Genomic DNA, 15,134 nt, shown 5'->3' on the forward strand with positions numbered 1-15,134 from the left:
TCTAATTGTGATTTCTGTTGACGACAGTTGAGGTTCTATCAACGCTCATCCAACCTGGACAATGCCTTCGCCTCGGTCACAAAGCTGCACTCAGACACCCTGCTGCTCAACGTCTTCAGAGACATGGTCATCCTGTTCAGAGCCGACTGCTCCATCTGCCTCTACAGCATAGAGAGGAGGAACGACAGGTGGGCCCCACTTGTAACTTCAGAGCTCCATAACATAAATCTTTTCCCAAGGACAGTCTCATCTGTTCGCAATCTGCCATCCTTTTTTTTTTTTTTCTTTTTTTAATCCAACTATGTCTACCAGCCTTTTACTTGGAGCATATTAGTTTTTATGCTTTGTGACATCAAGAATAAAGTGCCTGATGAAGAATTCTGGCCGATCGTTAAAGTTTTAGGCGTTTAAGACTACAAAACAAATGCTGGTACTGTTCAGGAATGACGATGTCTTTTCTAAACTGCATACACAGTTTCTTCCTCTGACACATTCCAGCAGCAGGGAAATCCCTGGCATCAATAGCCACCGTATTGTTAGGTAATAGTGTTACTCTGCTGCATTTTCCCTTGGGAAAAGAGGCTTTAGTAAAAGCTTTTGACATTAAACCCGTCACGTGCCAGAACTGGGCCTCTGCTTTTTCATCTGGCCGGGACATTGACTCATGCCAGCAACAGAACTAAAGGACTTTGTCAACTCGAAGGGCACTGGGAAAACGCAGAGCTCTGCCAAGGCCAATAGACTGGTTTTCTATGATATGTGAATCTGCGATCACACCCCTCATAAATATCTGGATGTTTATGTAAAGGAAGGTGGACAGACTCCAAAATGTAATGGCTTATTCCTTTACTCATGCACCAAGTCTCCACCAAGTTTCATCGGCCTGGTAGTTTTTGCATAAAACAAACAAGTCAAGTCAAATTTATTTTATTGTCAGTTCTGCTACACGTGTACACATACAGGAACTGAAATTGAGTTTCTCTTGAACCCTCATTTAAAAAAAAAAAAAAAAAAAACAGTTGAAAAAAAAATATACATGCTAAAAAAATGTTGAAGGTAAACATTTAATAAACATACAATAGGCTAAAAAATATACAATCTAAGCATATAATAGGCAAATGTGCAGTGGAAACAGTGCAAAACAGTGCAGCAAACAGCTTATTATGCTGTGAACAAACCAACAAACAGCAATGAAGACATTCCACTTTTATCTCCACCTCCTTGGCAGAGATAGACATGTGATGTAATTGAAAGATTTCAGAATACTTTATGTTTTTAATGTCCCTTTATTACAGCGACTTTCCAGACAGGCACATAGAGTCAATTTAATCAGGGAATATTTTAGAATGCTACGTGTTGTTTCTACATAGATGATCACTTGTCATATTGAAAGCTTTTGCAGTGTCACTGGGGTTAAAATAGTCCTCTAATTCCTTGTGTTGCTTTGTTTGTTTTTCTTTACTGTGCATGACTTTTTCTGTCCTTAAAGTTGAGATTCTGACTTATAACGTGTGCACTTGTACTCCTCATTCCAGTCCAAATCCGTCAGCCAGCGTGGAGCTGCTGCAGGAGGTGTCAATGTCTCGCTACATCCCTCATCCAGCCCTCGTGGTCTCGGTCACGCTCACGTCTGTGCGCACAGAGACTGGCATCACATTGAAAGCCCCGCAGCAGGTAAGACAGAAACACACACACACACACACACAATCACCGAGCTATAACCACAGGTGTGTTAACACCTCTGTAATGTGTCCGTGTCAGGCCTGCATGGCTGAGAGCATCATGTTGAATCTGGCTGGCCAGCTGATCATGCTACAGAGGGACCGATCTGGACCGCAGGTACGAGAGAAAGAGACGCCTGCTGTCAACAAGAAGCTGGTGAGTCCAAACACCTCTCCTGATTTTCTAATTCTTACCGTAACAGCCACATTTTTTGGCAGAAGCCTTCTATTGCAAATAAAGTTTAGTCGCCAGCTTTGCAAAATGTTCTATTCACCTTGATCTCCATGCAAATAAACCGTAAATCACGCTTTAATTAGTTTTTGGTCTTGGCAGTTGTGTTGGTTTTATTTAATCTGCAGCCTTGTATCATCTCAAAGTCATTTGTAGCTTTGCACCTGTTAGCTAAAACATCAGAACTGGAAAACATCACTTTTTATAGTTAAGAAAAGTGACTCTTCCACAGTTCAAAGCATGTAAACCAGCATGTTGAGTAAATAGCATTTCACATACTATTCAGGAAATCCCTCTAACAGCTCTTCTCCCTCCGCTAGCTACCATTTTGCCCTCCCGTGGTGCTGGCCCAGTGCGTGGAGAACGTGTGGACGACCTGTCGCTCCAACAAGAAGAAGCGCCACCTGCTGGAGGCCCTGTGGTTGTCCTGTGGAGAAGCAGGCATGAAAGTGTGGCTGCCGCTGTTCCCCCGAGACCACCGTAAGCCCCACTCCTTCCTCTCCAGGCGCATCATGCTGCCCTTCCACATCAACATCTACCCTCTGGCCGTGCTGTTCGAGGACGCCCTGGTGCTGGGGGCGACCAACGAGACTGTGCTCTACGACGGGCTGCAGGGATCCTCAGAGCCACTGGAGGCACTGTTCCCCTACTGCACCGTGGAGAGAACCTCCCAGATCTACCTCCACCACATCCTGAGGCAGCTGCTGGTTCGCAACCTGGGCGAACAGGTATGCGGAGCGTCTCGTACCGCCTCAAATCTAACACACTTGACTCACGCAGACCTTTTGTTTGCATTCTGTGGACCATGAAATCATAGCACCGACTAAGTCACCGAGTTCATTCTCTCCACTCCTTTGTGTCTCCTCTTCCAGGCTTTGATGCTGGCTCAGTCATGTGCCTCCCTCCCCTACTTCCCCCATGTCATGGAGCTCATGGTTCACGTGGTGCTGGAAGAAGAGGCGACATCACGGGAGCCCATACCCGACCCTCTGCTGCCCACCGTGGCCAAGTTCATCACAGAGTTCCCCTTCTTCCTCCAGACCATCGTCCACTGTGCCAGGAAGACAGAGTACGCCCTGTGGAACTACCTGTTTGCAGCTGTGGGAAACCCCAAAGATCTGTTTGAGGAGTGTCTCATGGCTCAAGACCTGGACACAGCAGCCTCCTATCTGATTATCCTGCAGGTATGCTCGGATTTAAAGAACATGTTAACACACTCTAGCATGATGCAGGAGTTACTGGACATTTTCATCCTCAAATGGTGATACATAAAAGTCTTGTCTCTTCCCATAAAGAACATGGAGGTTCCAGCCGTGAGCAGACAGCACGCCACTCTTCTCTTCAACACGGCGCTTGAGCAGGGAAAGTGGGACCTCTGCAGGCACATGATCCGATTCCTCAAAGCCATCGGCTCAGGGGAGATGGAGACTCCGCCCCCGACACCCACTACTCAGGTGAGGAGCTTCACATCATCTCAGTACAACTTGCTTCCCACTTTTCTGGCAGTTAAAGAAGAGTCAAGAAACTTTTGCAGTTGCCGTTCAGATCTTGTCTCCCATCAGGCAAAAGAATATTTTCTATATCACTGATTTTCATCATTTCAATCTGTCCACAATAAAAAAAAAAGCCCCAACTATTGAGATCTGTTGAAAGGATTTGCACCTTTTTTTCAAGCCAATTCCAAAATCTGATTTCGGTGGCTTAGAGTGGATTCAGATAACGGTGCACAAAATCTGTGATTCGTTTGTAATCCATCTGACATGAACATTCAGGCAGTAAGCTCAGTAGAAATGTATTCAGTAATAACATTTACATCGTACTGGAAAGCACACATGCGGTTGCTGATTTGTTGTGATGAGTCAGCTGCACTTGATCACGGTACGACAAACCCGTAAACATGAGCATCTGTATCTGTGTTTAGGAACCCAGCTCAACAGGTTTCGAGTTCTTTAGAAATCGCAGCATCAGCTTGTCTCAGTCGGCCGACTCCGTCACGACAGGAAAGTTCAACCTGCAGAAGACCTTCAGCATGCCCACTGGAGCTTCTGCTAAAGGGTACGGACACACACGTTATACTGTGAACGCTGCGATCATGTTGTGTTGAAAATGTTCTCACTATAACATCCCCTACTTTTACTTCCTCCTGCCAGACGGGACGTGGAGTGTGCAGAGAACATGTACATTGATATGATGCTCTGGCGCCACGCCCGCCACCTCCTGGAGCAAGTGCGCCTCCGTGACCTGGGGTGCTTCTCCGCACAGCTGGGCTTCGAGCTCATCGGTTGGTTGTGCCGCGAGCGAAACCGAGTGGCCCGGGTCGAGGATTTTGTTTCGGCGTTGAAGAGGCTGCACAAGGATTTTCTGTGGCCGTTCCCCGTCATTCCCGTGGGAAGCCTCAGCTCGCCTCTGAAGAACGGACGCTGTCGCTCAGGTGAGGAAACAAAGTCGGGTATCAGTGGAAATGTAAACGTTGAAGGTATGCTGATTGGTGCAACTTCAGAATACTCATAGTTGATTCAAATAGCTTGGTATGCATCTGTTATTGTAGTTTGGATGTCCTGAGGATGTGTGTGTTCTATATTCCTCGTTACTCTTCAGCAGTTGTCTCCTATGTGTGAAGTTAGTTTATAGTTTATTTAAAAAGTCCCTGAATTTTTGTCACGTGACTGTTAGTTGCAGCTGAGTCACTAGTGGCTTTTCAGTTGTGTCAAGCAGCCCAGAATTTTTAGTTTTTTACACAACCAGGTCAGAGCAAACTATTAAATGAGGCATGCAGAATACAGTGATTTAAATAAAGTATCACAATGTTAAGCTTGGATTTAGACAAAACTGAAAGTCATACGAGAAGTTCAAAAACTGTGGGAAAGTTGCACATCTAATGATTCTTCCTGTTTTTGCGGTTTCTGGCTCGTCACGTAACAAACTGTTAAGTGGTGTAATTCTGACAACTGAAATACAATCACCTGCCTTTCCAAGGTTTACCAACACAGCAGCCCTTACACATGTGAACTAAGGTTTCTCCTGCCCCAGTTGACTCACTGATTAAATTTTAAGTGTCTCTGTCACCATACTCTTTCTCTCTCGTTGTTGCCCTCAGTGCTGAGCACACGGCTCTTGAAGTCCCAGTCAGCCGACAGCCTGCTGAACAGCGACATGGACGCGGCGCCGCCCCCGGCTGCTCCCACCAACCACACCTGGATGGACGGCCTCGGGCAGAGGGCCAAAGACACGGACACGGCCTCATCAGCTCACTCCAACCAACACTCACCACAGACACACGACGCCTTCCTGTCGCTCCTCACCAACAAAGGTAACAAGAGCCGAACAGTTAATCCCTCTCCTAAAACGGCACGGCTCCCATCTGCCGTTCGTCAACAGACACTGCTTGTTGTTCTAAACTGCAATCAGCGTTTGTGTTCTTCTGTTAACGTCTTCTTTCTCTCCTCCAGTCGAGGAGTACAGCGTCGGCTCGGCCACGGATCTGACGGAGACCAGCTCAGTGGTGGACGGCGACTGGACCATGGTCGACGAGAACTCCTCCACTCTGAGCCTGAGCCAGGCCGAGCTGGAGCACATCTCCATGGAGCTGGCCAACAAAGGCCCACACAAGTCACAGGTGCAGCTCAGGTGAGATCTCGCTCTCCTCCTGGATTTCCACAGCAGCCTTCTGTCAATATAATTCAACACAAGCCGTCTCTCTCTCTCTCTCTCAGGTACCTCCTCCATGTGTTCATGGAGGCCGGCTGTCTGGAGTGGTGTGTGGTGATCGGCTTGATCCTGCGGGATGCAAACGTCATCAAGCAAGTGATCAGCTTCCTGGACAGCCCCGAGGTTCCTCCAGAAACTGTGCAGAGCGTCCGAAACGGCTTACTGGGCGTCGACACGTGGGCCTCCACTGACTGGTGAGTGTTTTATGATCTAAGTGTCAAATGTTTTCCTTTAGGACTCAAGATGAGAATCTGCTTGATGCTTAAAGTGAGTGAACTAACAGCATCAGTTAATATGATAGATAAACCCATGATGAGGTGGAAGAATTAGGAAAAAAAAAGTCTTTTCCTGAACACTTGCTTGACCGAAAATGTCAAGGAGTCAAACAAAGATGTGAAGGAGGATTCATGAGGACGCTGAACAGACAGCCCACGGTGCTGCAGTTACACAAGGCGACGTAATCTTTTGGCAACAGATGTTGTTGTGGGTCTGCTGTGGGTGGTGCATTGCTGTGAATGTTGCTGCCACTAGGAGTTATGGTCCATCCTTTCTGTTTGCAAAGGATGGACCAGTGTATCCTGTGTTAAGAAAGATAAGAGCGGAAGCATTAAAGGCGCTTTAACCAGCTCTTCTGGGTCATTTCACTCAATTAAGAACCTTCCTATATCTGACCACAACCTCAGTGCTATTTTCTCCCTCCTGTCTCCAGCCTCGGATACAAACCCTTCCTCAACCTGATCCAGCCGCAGCTGCAGCAGCTGTTGGACTCGGCGTCCGAGCAGGTGCAGCCCGAAGCCTTCCAGCCCGTCAGCCAGAGCTCCAAACTCAGCGGCTCCGAGGGGCTGGGAGGAGCGACGGTACCGCGGGTGGAGGACAGCAGGGGGGTCGCGGCTCCGCTCGGCTTGGCTCTGCCCGCCCTCGAGCCCGCGGGAGGTTTTCCTCGCCCCCCTTCCGAGGACTGTCCTCCTGAACAGATGGAGGAGCAGGGCGAGGAGGAGGGAGCCTACGACTGCACCTTGTCCTGAAGCCCGGGGGGGGTTCTTCTGGACTCGAACCTGTGAACTGTGGATCCCCGAGGAAGCAGCAGCAGCAGTGGCAGCTGACTGGAAAATGACTTTATTTTTGTGTGTGTGTGTGCGTCTGTGTGTATGTATGTGTGTGTGTGTGCACAGAAAGTACCTCTCCGGCAGGTTCTTACTTCAGTCAGTATTATCCACTCTCCAGATTTGCCCTTGGTGTCGAGCAGAGCCCCCGTGGATACTGAGCGACAGACAGACCCGACCGGCACAAAGACATCACAGCACAACCAGAGACAGGCCTCAAGTCTGACGCTTTTATTTCTAACAGGACTCATTTCACCAGAAGAAAAAAAAACAAAGTCACCTGTTTGGAAGCTGTAGAGCAGCACATGAAAGCACCAGGCTTTTTTTTTGTTTTTTTTGTGTTGTTATTGTAATTCCAAGACTGTCCAGACAAAAAAAAGCTCCATCGTTTCCATTCGGTAAACGGTGAAAGAATCAAGAGTCTATCTGATCATCGCGCTACATTGCTAAGCAGAATGTAGAACAAAGTCATTTAACGGAGATGCACTGAAGTGTGTCTGAGCCTCCAGCAAGTAAGTGTGTATGTGTGTGTGTGTGTGTGTGTGCACAAGAGGTGTTTCATACTTTCATACCTCATATGATTTTAAAATATTTTGTGATACCTTTTTTGGAATAATGCAGCGGCGCAAACGAGATGACGTTATTTTTCTATTGATTAGAACTCGTCCCTCTTGAGTCTCGCTCGTGAAAAGACGGTTTGAATTCTGTGCAATTCTTGAAAAAGAAGAGAACGAATCCACTGCAGACTAGTTTCTTACCACTGATCAGTACCTCCGCTCATGTATTTTTCACGGCCCCCCCCGACCTCACCGAAGCCACAAGCAGGTTCCTGAGAAAGATTGGAAGGCGGAGGTGCGAACGCATGCTACAAAAACCAAATCATACGACACTTTATCCAGCTTTTAAACGCCCCCATCTGAGAGTGTTTCCCATCATCAGCGAGGCACGCGATGAACGTGCCGTCAAAGCCATTCTGCTTTTTGTAGCTGTCCCTCGTTACAAGAGCATCATCGGATCCCCCCTCGTCAGCAGTGTTAGAAGTGACACGTCAGTATCGTTTTTTTTTTGTTTTTGAAACAGAGGGATTGTCGTTGTGCAATGGAAGCGCTGTTGTGTAATCTGAACCCTCGTCATCTGATAAGGACTTCATACTTCGTCCAGTTCAACATGCATATCACATCCCTGAACCGCTTGACTGATGTCGTGTGCTTCTGTGTGCATTTCTGAACCACATCGTATTCAAAAATGTGTGGAATTGATTTTATTGTATTAGTCCTCATTATTACTATTATTTATTGGTATTTTTAGCTGAGTGATAATTGCTGAAGTGATGAACAGAGACGTTTGTTTTTATGACTGACGAGACTCTTCCCCCCTCCTGTTTCGGTTATCAAAGCTCAACACGGCGAGCACTAAACGCTTCATCACGCATATGTCAGTATTATATTGTGCAATGTATTGAAATGTTACTCAGCTTTATTTTTTATGCTTCTTTTTTCTGTCCCCCACCCCCCACAACCCTCCCAGCTGTTAGCTTTTCACGATAGACCAAATCATATTCTAGAGGTTCATTTTTGCTCTCTTGTTTGTGGAAACTTAGATTCTGCCTGTATTTGTTAGAACACTCGCGAAAACACGAAAGGGCAAAATGACTAAACGGGACAGGCGTCGCCCCCTCGGCCCTGTTGCCCCCCTGGTTCCGGTGGGCCCCCCGTCGTCTCCACTCTGAACAAGCCTACAGCCACACTACGCTGCTCCCGCTGTAAGCTTTACTTGACTTGAAAACGGTAACTTGATGAACCAAAGACTTTTACGTCCAGAGGCCTTCTGTTTTAACCGGTTTGCTTCGATTGAACGCTCGAGTCATTATGCAGAGGGAACAAAAACCTCAAAACACACCCACTAAACCTCCCCCCCTCATCAGAAACATAACGGCCATGGCTCAACAGACTAATGCTGACAGCATACGAGACAATTTCCTACGGAAATGAATATTTCAGACGTTTTTTGTTTTTTTTTGGTTTCCCTCTCTGCGGGTGAGGAGCGGTCGGTCAGGTGTGTCTCGTGGTACTCGGGTGTCACATTCACTCACAGGTGGACACTAGCGCTCCCTCCCTACTGTGTACAGTTTAAAAGTATTGCCTGTTTACTCAGAGTAGAGTTTTATTTCTGGGGCAGCAGACATCCTCAATGCAGTGTAAAGATACTCTCTTGTACATTTGCCTTTTCTACTCATGTTTGGTTTTCTACTTCATTTTTTTCCTTGTACATAAAGACCAATAAATTATTTTTAAAATGCTTAGTTTGCCTCTTTGAGCATAGCTGTCTATATTTTATTTTATTTTTTTAAAGTATACATCCATCCATTATCTATACACCGCTTAATCCTCACTAGGGTCATGGGGGGCTGGAGTCTATCCCAGCTGACTTATGGTGAAGGCAGGGGACACCCTGGACAGGTCACCAGTCTATCACAGGGCTACACTTAGAGACAGACAACCAAGCACACTCACATTCACACCTACGGACAATTTAGAATCACCAATTAACCTCAACATGTTTTTGGACTGTGTGGGAGGAAGCCGGAGAACCCGGAGAGAACCCACGCTGTACAGGGAGAACATGGAGACTCCATGCAGAAAGATCCCAGGTGTCCTCACCGGGACACAATCCGGTGACCTTCTTGCTGCGAGGCAACGACACTAACCACCGCGCCTCCTTGCAGCCCTCAAATAACGAGAAACTGAAAAAAGTAATAATAAAAATTTGCTAAATTCTAATCTAATCTGCTGCTTGTACGCAATGAAACACATAAAAGACAACCAGCCACAGTAACGTAAGAAGCATTTTAATTGCTGTACAAGTGCTAAATTAATTCAAGCTTTTTGCATAATGTAAAATCATCCCATCCATCGGATACATGGATACCCTGTTAACCAGATCAATCCCAATAAACACAACAGTCAAAATCAATCACCAGCTTCCAACTAACAAGACAAAATGTGATTTTTTTTTTTTTTTTTTACAAAAAAGAAAACAGAATTCCAAAAGAAAAAACCGTTACGTGTCAATCACAGAAAAAAAAAACTGATCAGTTTTGTGTAAAAACATTAATTTAACTTTCAGAACAAAAACAGTTAAAGAAACAAGACGTAGGTGAACAGAAACACAATTCAGGTAACGATAAAAACAAAATTAATATAAAAGAAAATCAAGAACATCCTTCAACATTAAGACATTTCGACGTGTATCCCAGAAGAGATTTCGGTTCAACAGTTTTAATTCTCCACCTGATCTGGAAACTGTGTGAGCGACTGTGACGGAGGACGGAGCTAAAGCTGCGTCCCAAGTGCGAGTCCGTCCTCGAGGACAAAAAAAAACAACACACTGTGCAGTGCTTGGTCAGCCTCTCAGTCCAAACCGAGTCACATTAATACATTAGACTGTCGCAAAAAAAACAAAACTTGATCCTAAAGAAAAAAAAAGAGTTTGTATGTTAAAGCTCTCTAGCAGCACTCGGTGGAAGCTTTAGACTAACGGCGGGAGCACCAACGGTGTGGGAGGAGCCTTTTCACAGCGCTTATGTCAAACGTCTCCCTGCTCTGTCCCACGTTTACAGCAGTTCTTACTTTGTTATTCACCCACTTTCATCCCATTTAAAGTCAGAACTATAGACAGGAATTAAACGATCTGCCTCAAACTGAAATGGTTTAGAAAAAATAAAGGTTTGTGGTCAGAAACAAGCTGAACTCAACCCTTCAATCTGGAACAAAAAGTCAAACGCTACGCCACTGAACAGGGTTTTAGAAAAATATTAATTTACATTAATTAATAAAGCTCTTTCTCTAATAGACTCTGCATATCAACTGAAGAACTCTCTATACAAGTGAATATCTTCTGTCTTTTCACATCTGATCCACTGACACACATCTACCGCACGACTGACTTCACCTGTAAAGACGTCACTCTGCTGTCAGATAATCACCTGATCACAGTAAAGACTCATCTTCCTTTGTTGTGAAAAGATTCCTGACTGAAATCTCCAGCTGCTCCGATGACACCAACAGTGACCATCTTCTAACTCTGATTTAAACAGAACACCTCCGTGATGCTGCTGACCGGTCCAGGTGTGAGCCGGCCAGCTGCACAAAACACCTGATCGGCTGTTCCTTCGCCAACAGGTGTGAGGGTTCTCTGATTATGATTAAAGATCCTACAGATTTGTGTTTTAGCACATTTAACCGACTCATTTTCCATTTAGCTCTCCGGCAGGCAGCTGTTGGTTTTCATTTTATTCACACACGATGTGCGAATCCACCTGCAGACACTTGAAATGTGCTTTGGATCCAAATCAAACAGCTGCTTTAACTCTTGTCAAACTGGGTGAAGAATGCAAATGGTTTAAAAAAAACAAAGGCATGGTCCTTTAGGGAGAAAAAACAAAACACATCACACATCAAATCTTTACATTTTTCGACCAACTATATATTTGAAATGTTCATTCATAACGGTTTGTGTGTTTTGCTTTTTGAAGGGACACTGAGGCCTGACACGTGTTCACTGCAGCCAGCTGATGAGATCATCTGACAAAAACAAGCACAAGGAGAGCTCCTGACTGCATCACACCGTCTTCCTCAGCAGAAGGAGGCGGAGGAGTAACGTTACTTTAAACAGCAAAAACAAGAAACCGCTCATCTCGCTTGGGAGTCGACGAGATTTCAAGTTTCAATTTCACGACGTCTGCTGAGGAAAACCCTGTGATGTGATCAAAGCTCCACAACAGCTACGGAGTGTTTGTTTTTGTCATCCGGAACATTTTCCCACCAACTTGATGGCTTGAAATCGTCTGTGAGTTCCAGTTTTCGCTCATCCGACGCATTGATAAAAACAAAAAAAAACAAACACGAGCACAGCGGGACAATCTTGCTGAAGGCTGCGACAGACGTCCGCTCGAAACCTTCCGGATCATTTTTACAGAAAAACGCTAAACAGTGCGGCACTTGGTAGCTTTTAAGACCACTGAGATGTTTTGTGTCCACTACAGTAAACATTTTCTTTGGAAGCAAAACTTTTAAGGCCTCCTTTCGTGTAAATTTCTCATTTTGAGCCGAATGGACGACACGGATCACGACGACACCTCGCCGGGTGCGACACGAAGTGGACGAAAGACGAGCGCGTCGGCTCGGTTGAGCTCCCAAGTTTAGACGACCCGATTCCACGGAGGTGGAGTCGGTAACGAACCCACGGATCAGTGTGTGGGACTGAAGGCAGGGAAGGGAGGGGACAGTCATCCTGACACAGTATCTAAGACAACCGCATGGAAACAGAGGTAGCCCACACACAAACAACTTTATAATCTCTCTCTATAACGTTTAGTTAACCTCGGTTAGCTAAATATGATCTAAATCTGTCCAACGATAACATTCGATCCAAGAGCTTTAACATCTGCAGTTCGATGCTGTGGAGGTAGTGGTGACGCTGACTGTAACGCTGCGTTACAGTGTTGGACTATGTGAAGCAGACAAACTGGATCGTGGTTGCGATACTTCGAGGGGGTTCGAGACGAAAAGATGCAGCTCCACATACAACGAGAGAAGAAGGTAGCGACACACAACAAAGATGAGACAGTTTGTAGTGAAGGTTGTCTCCAGCAGCACCGATGCAGAGATTTACATTCTGTTTAACGTCCAGATGCTTCGAATGTGATCTTCGATGGCAAAGATCATCAGCCACAAGGCCGAAGTTAAACTGCTTTTAGTCCACTTCAGCTTCAAGAAAAGTGAAGCTCTGGCAGGTAGGCGTTAAGCATGACAGGAGACTTTGTCATGGTGGCCCTTCACTGGCTAAACTAACAGAGCTGCTGGTAATGTGGGTGAACGCCTCCTCAGGTCGCTACAGTGTTCAAGAGGTACTACAGATGACGTACAACACATTTTCTGACACGGCAGCTAATCGATTAACCATCAACGATTAACCACTTATCATCCCTAAGGTGGATGTTTCAGTTCACTGTGTTGGTGCAGCTCAACACTTTCCTATGACACTTTTTCATTCTCCTAAGCTACAGTAGAGTTTCTGGAGGATTTACCAGGATTTTATCTTGAACCGTTTGCATATCGGCTAAACATGAGGCCTCGAACCGGTGAGTCACCGGTCGATTTCCAGCCGGCCTCGACCTTTACCGCTCGGCTTTCACACATTTCCAGAGACTGTCCGTTTTATCTAACATTTTTAATTAAATAACTGCAATTTAGCGCCACTTAAGGGGTAAAAAGGAATTGATTTTAAAGATTTTAAAGCTCTGCACATGTTCATTACCTCCTGCTTCATGTGGAGACTCATTTCACATTTTTTGCATGGCAATCACTGAAAGAATACCGATTGAGTATTGTCTCTATTTTCCAGATTTTAACTACTAAATGCCACGGCTCTTTTCAGGTAGTTAGAGGCCCACAAAACAAATCAGTAAATCTATATTACTACATTGTATGTGGCTTTCAAATATCTGATTAAATTGTCTCCCTCTGAAGCCAAATGTGCAGTTACATGTCTGGATGACTTTCTTTTAGGGCCGTGGGTAATGATAATTTCCAATACTGGTCAACTTTGTGAATATGTGATGCCAAAAAGCAGTTTAAAAAAAAAAGTGCACATCCCAGATCCCCAAAATCAAAAGCTGATGTCTCCGAATGTCTCATCAGTCCAAACCCAGAGATATTTCTTCAACTATCCTCATGTTTCTGGCATTTCTGTTTGACAAATGACGATTCATCAGTCATCAAAATAGAATAATAACTGATTCATCATTGCAGCTTTTTTTCTGTAAGCAGGAGACGGTCATTGGTGCTGCTGGAGACAGCTCTTGGCATAGTCAAGTTGTTTTAACAAAAAGGTAGCATCATTATTACAGTAAGAGCAAACGTAAATAAGCATCACCTCCATGAGAAACACAACGAGGTGACGGATGCACTTTACTGACTGTGGAGCTGCATTGCTGGTTTCCCATCCAGTCACCTACAAGGCTCGGAGAATCATTTTTAAATCACAGGATTGTCCTCGTTTCCTTGTGAAGTTGCGGTTTTTTGCCAAAACCCGAAATGAAAAATTACACCTTTGCCAAAAAAAACAAAACAAAAAAAAACTAAAAATATCTCGATATTGCCCTCGACTGCCCTCCAGGTTTCAGGAGAGCTGCTCTTTACGGGACACCTTGACACTTTGATTTCAGCCGGCTGTTTTCGTTTAACAAGCACAGTTTCCCTGCATCCACCAAGCAGATGTCGGCATTCCTCATTAAAACGACTTGCTGCGAATCAGTGGCGTTAGTACGGAATGATAATTTATCTCAGTAGCTGATGCAAAAACCGTTTGCTTGTAATATGACAAAGTGCATGTTGATGAAAAAAAAAAGACTTTCAAAGTGTCAAAGTTTCCAGTTAAAGCCAGAAGAGGCATCAAAAACAGAAACAGGTTTTTGTTTTTTTGTTGTTTCCTATCCCAAATATTCCCATCAGTATGTTCCTACACCGACAGTGCAGAGGGTGCTAGTGGTGTTGTTTTTGCAGAGGAAGCCAGAGACACGTCCAGTCTTGACAATGGCCCGAGTGGTTTGCTGATAAGCGGAGCGCGAGGGGAGGAGGGGGGGGAGGTAGCCATGCGATGTTAATCATTCAGGAAGAGTGTTAGCGTGTGAGAGGAAGAACGGGGGAGGAAGTGAGCGAGGAAGAAAGTGAGGAAGGGAGTGAGAAAAAAGCAAAGGCACAACAGATTGAGTAGAAAAAAAAAAATTAAACAAAACAAAAATCAACTGAAAACGTAACCCCTTCGTTTCACTAACCCAGGAGCGAGCACGAGGCTTGTGGTGGCCAGTGTGTCGGTCTGCAAGCCGGCTGGTCAGCTTACCTCTGGCATGTCTCTGCGTGTCGTCCTGCTCGGTTAGCTACTAAGCCTACTGACACAGTGATAGGGGTCTCTCAGGCAGGCTGGGACGGAGCGTGAGTGTGTGTTAGAGTGTGTGTTTGTGCGTGTCGGAGTGGAAAGGCGGCAGGGCCGGTCCTCGGTATTGTTCCTTGAAATCTCTTTTTTTTTCTCTGTCTGTCTGTCTCGGAGGGTGGGGGGGAGGTCCCCCTGTGGCCCTCAGCTCTTCCTCAGCATCAGCCTCTGTGATGTGCGGCCATCCTCAGTATCGGTACATGTCATAGGTACTGACCCAGGAGGAGGGGAAGGACCACGTGGGAAACCTACGGAGGATTTCCTCCAGCTGAGCAGTCCTCTGGTCTTCCCCAAAGAAATAGTGGGAGGAGATGGCGACCGAGATCATCCCTTCGGGGCCGGATGGGTCCGGGTCTCTGGGAGGCTGGGGGACAGAAA

At 45.7% G+C, this 15,134-nt stretch overlaps 1 protein-coding gene across 2 annotated transcripts in view; it reads left to right on the forward strand.

Moving 5' to 3' along the window:
* ric1 (RIC1 homolog, RAB6A GEF complex partner 1) overlaps positions 1-9,066 on the forward strand; it is a 47,121-nt gene extending 38,055 nt beyond the window's left edge. For both annotated transcript variants that reach the window (XM_008300184.1, XM_008300183.1), the window contains 12 exons: positions 28-188; positions 1,536-1,674; positions 1,762-1,878; positions 2,274-2,681; positions 2,826-3,137; positions 3,249-3,407; positions 3,875-4,008; positions 4,104-4,384; positions 5,051-5,263; positions 5,403-5,580; positions 5,667-5,855; positions 6,371-9,066. In XM_008300184.1, the coding sequence (XP_008298406.1) occupies positions 28-188; positions 1,536-1,674; positions 1,762-1,878; positions 2,274-2,681; positions 2,826-3,137; positions 3,249-3,407; positions 3,875-4,008; positions 4,104-4,384; positions 5,051-5,263; positions 5,403-5,580; positions 5,667-5,855; positions 6,371-6,686 (2,607 nt within the window). In that variant the 3' untranslated portion in view covers positions 6,687-9,066. The remainder of the gene's footprint in view (positions 1-27; positions 189-1,535; positions 1,675-1,761; positions 1,879-2,273; positions 2,682-2,825; positions 3,138-3,248; positions 3,408-3,874; positions 4,009-4,103; positions 4,385-5,050; positions 5,264-5,402; positions 5,581-5,666; positions 5,856-6,370) is intronic.
* Positions 9,067-15,134: the final 6,068 nt, after the last annotated feature.

The sequence above is a fragment of the Stegastes partitus genome, unplaced genomic scaffold (assembly GCF_000690725.1).
Source record: "Stegastes partitus isolate 25-593 unplaced genomic scaffold, Stegastes_partitus-1.0.2 Scaffold1507, whole genome shotgun sequence".
NCBI lineage: Eukaryota > Metazoa > Chordata > Actinopteri > Pomacentridae > Stegastes > Stegastes partitus.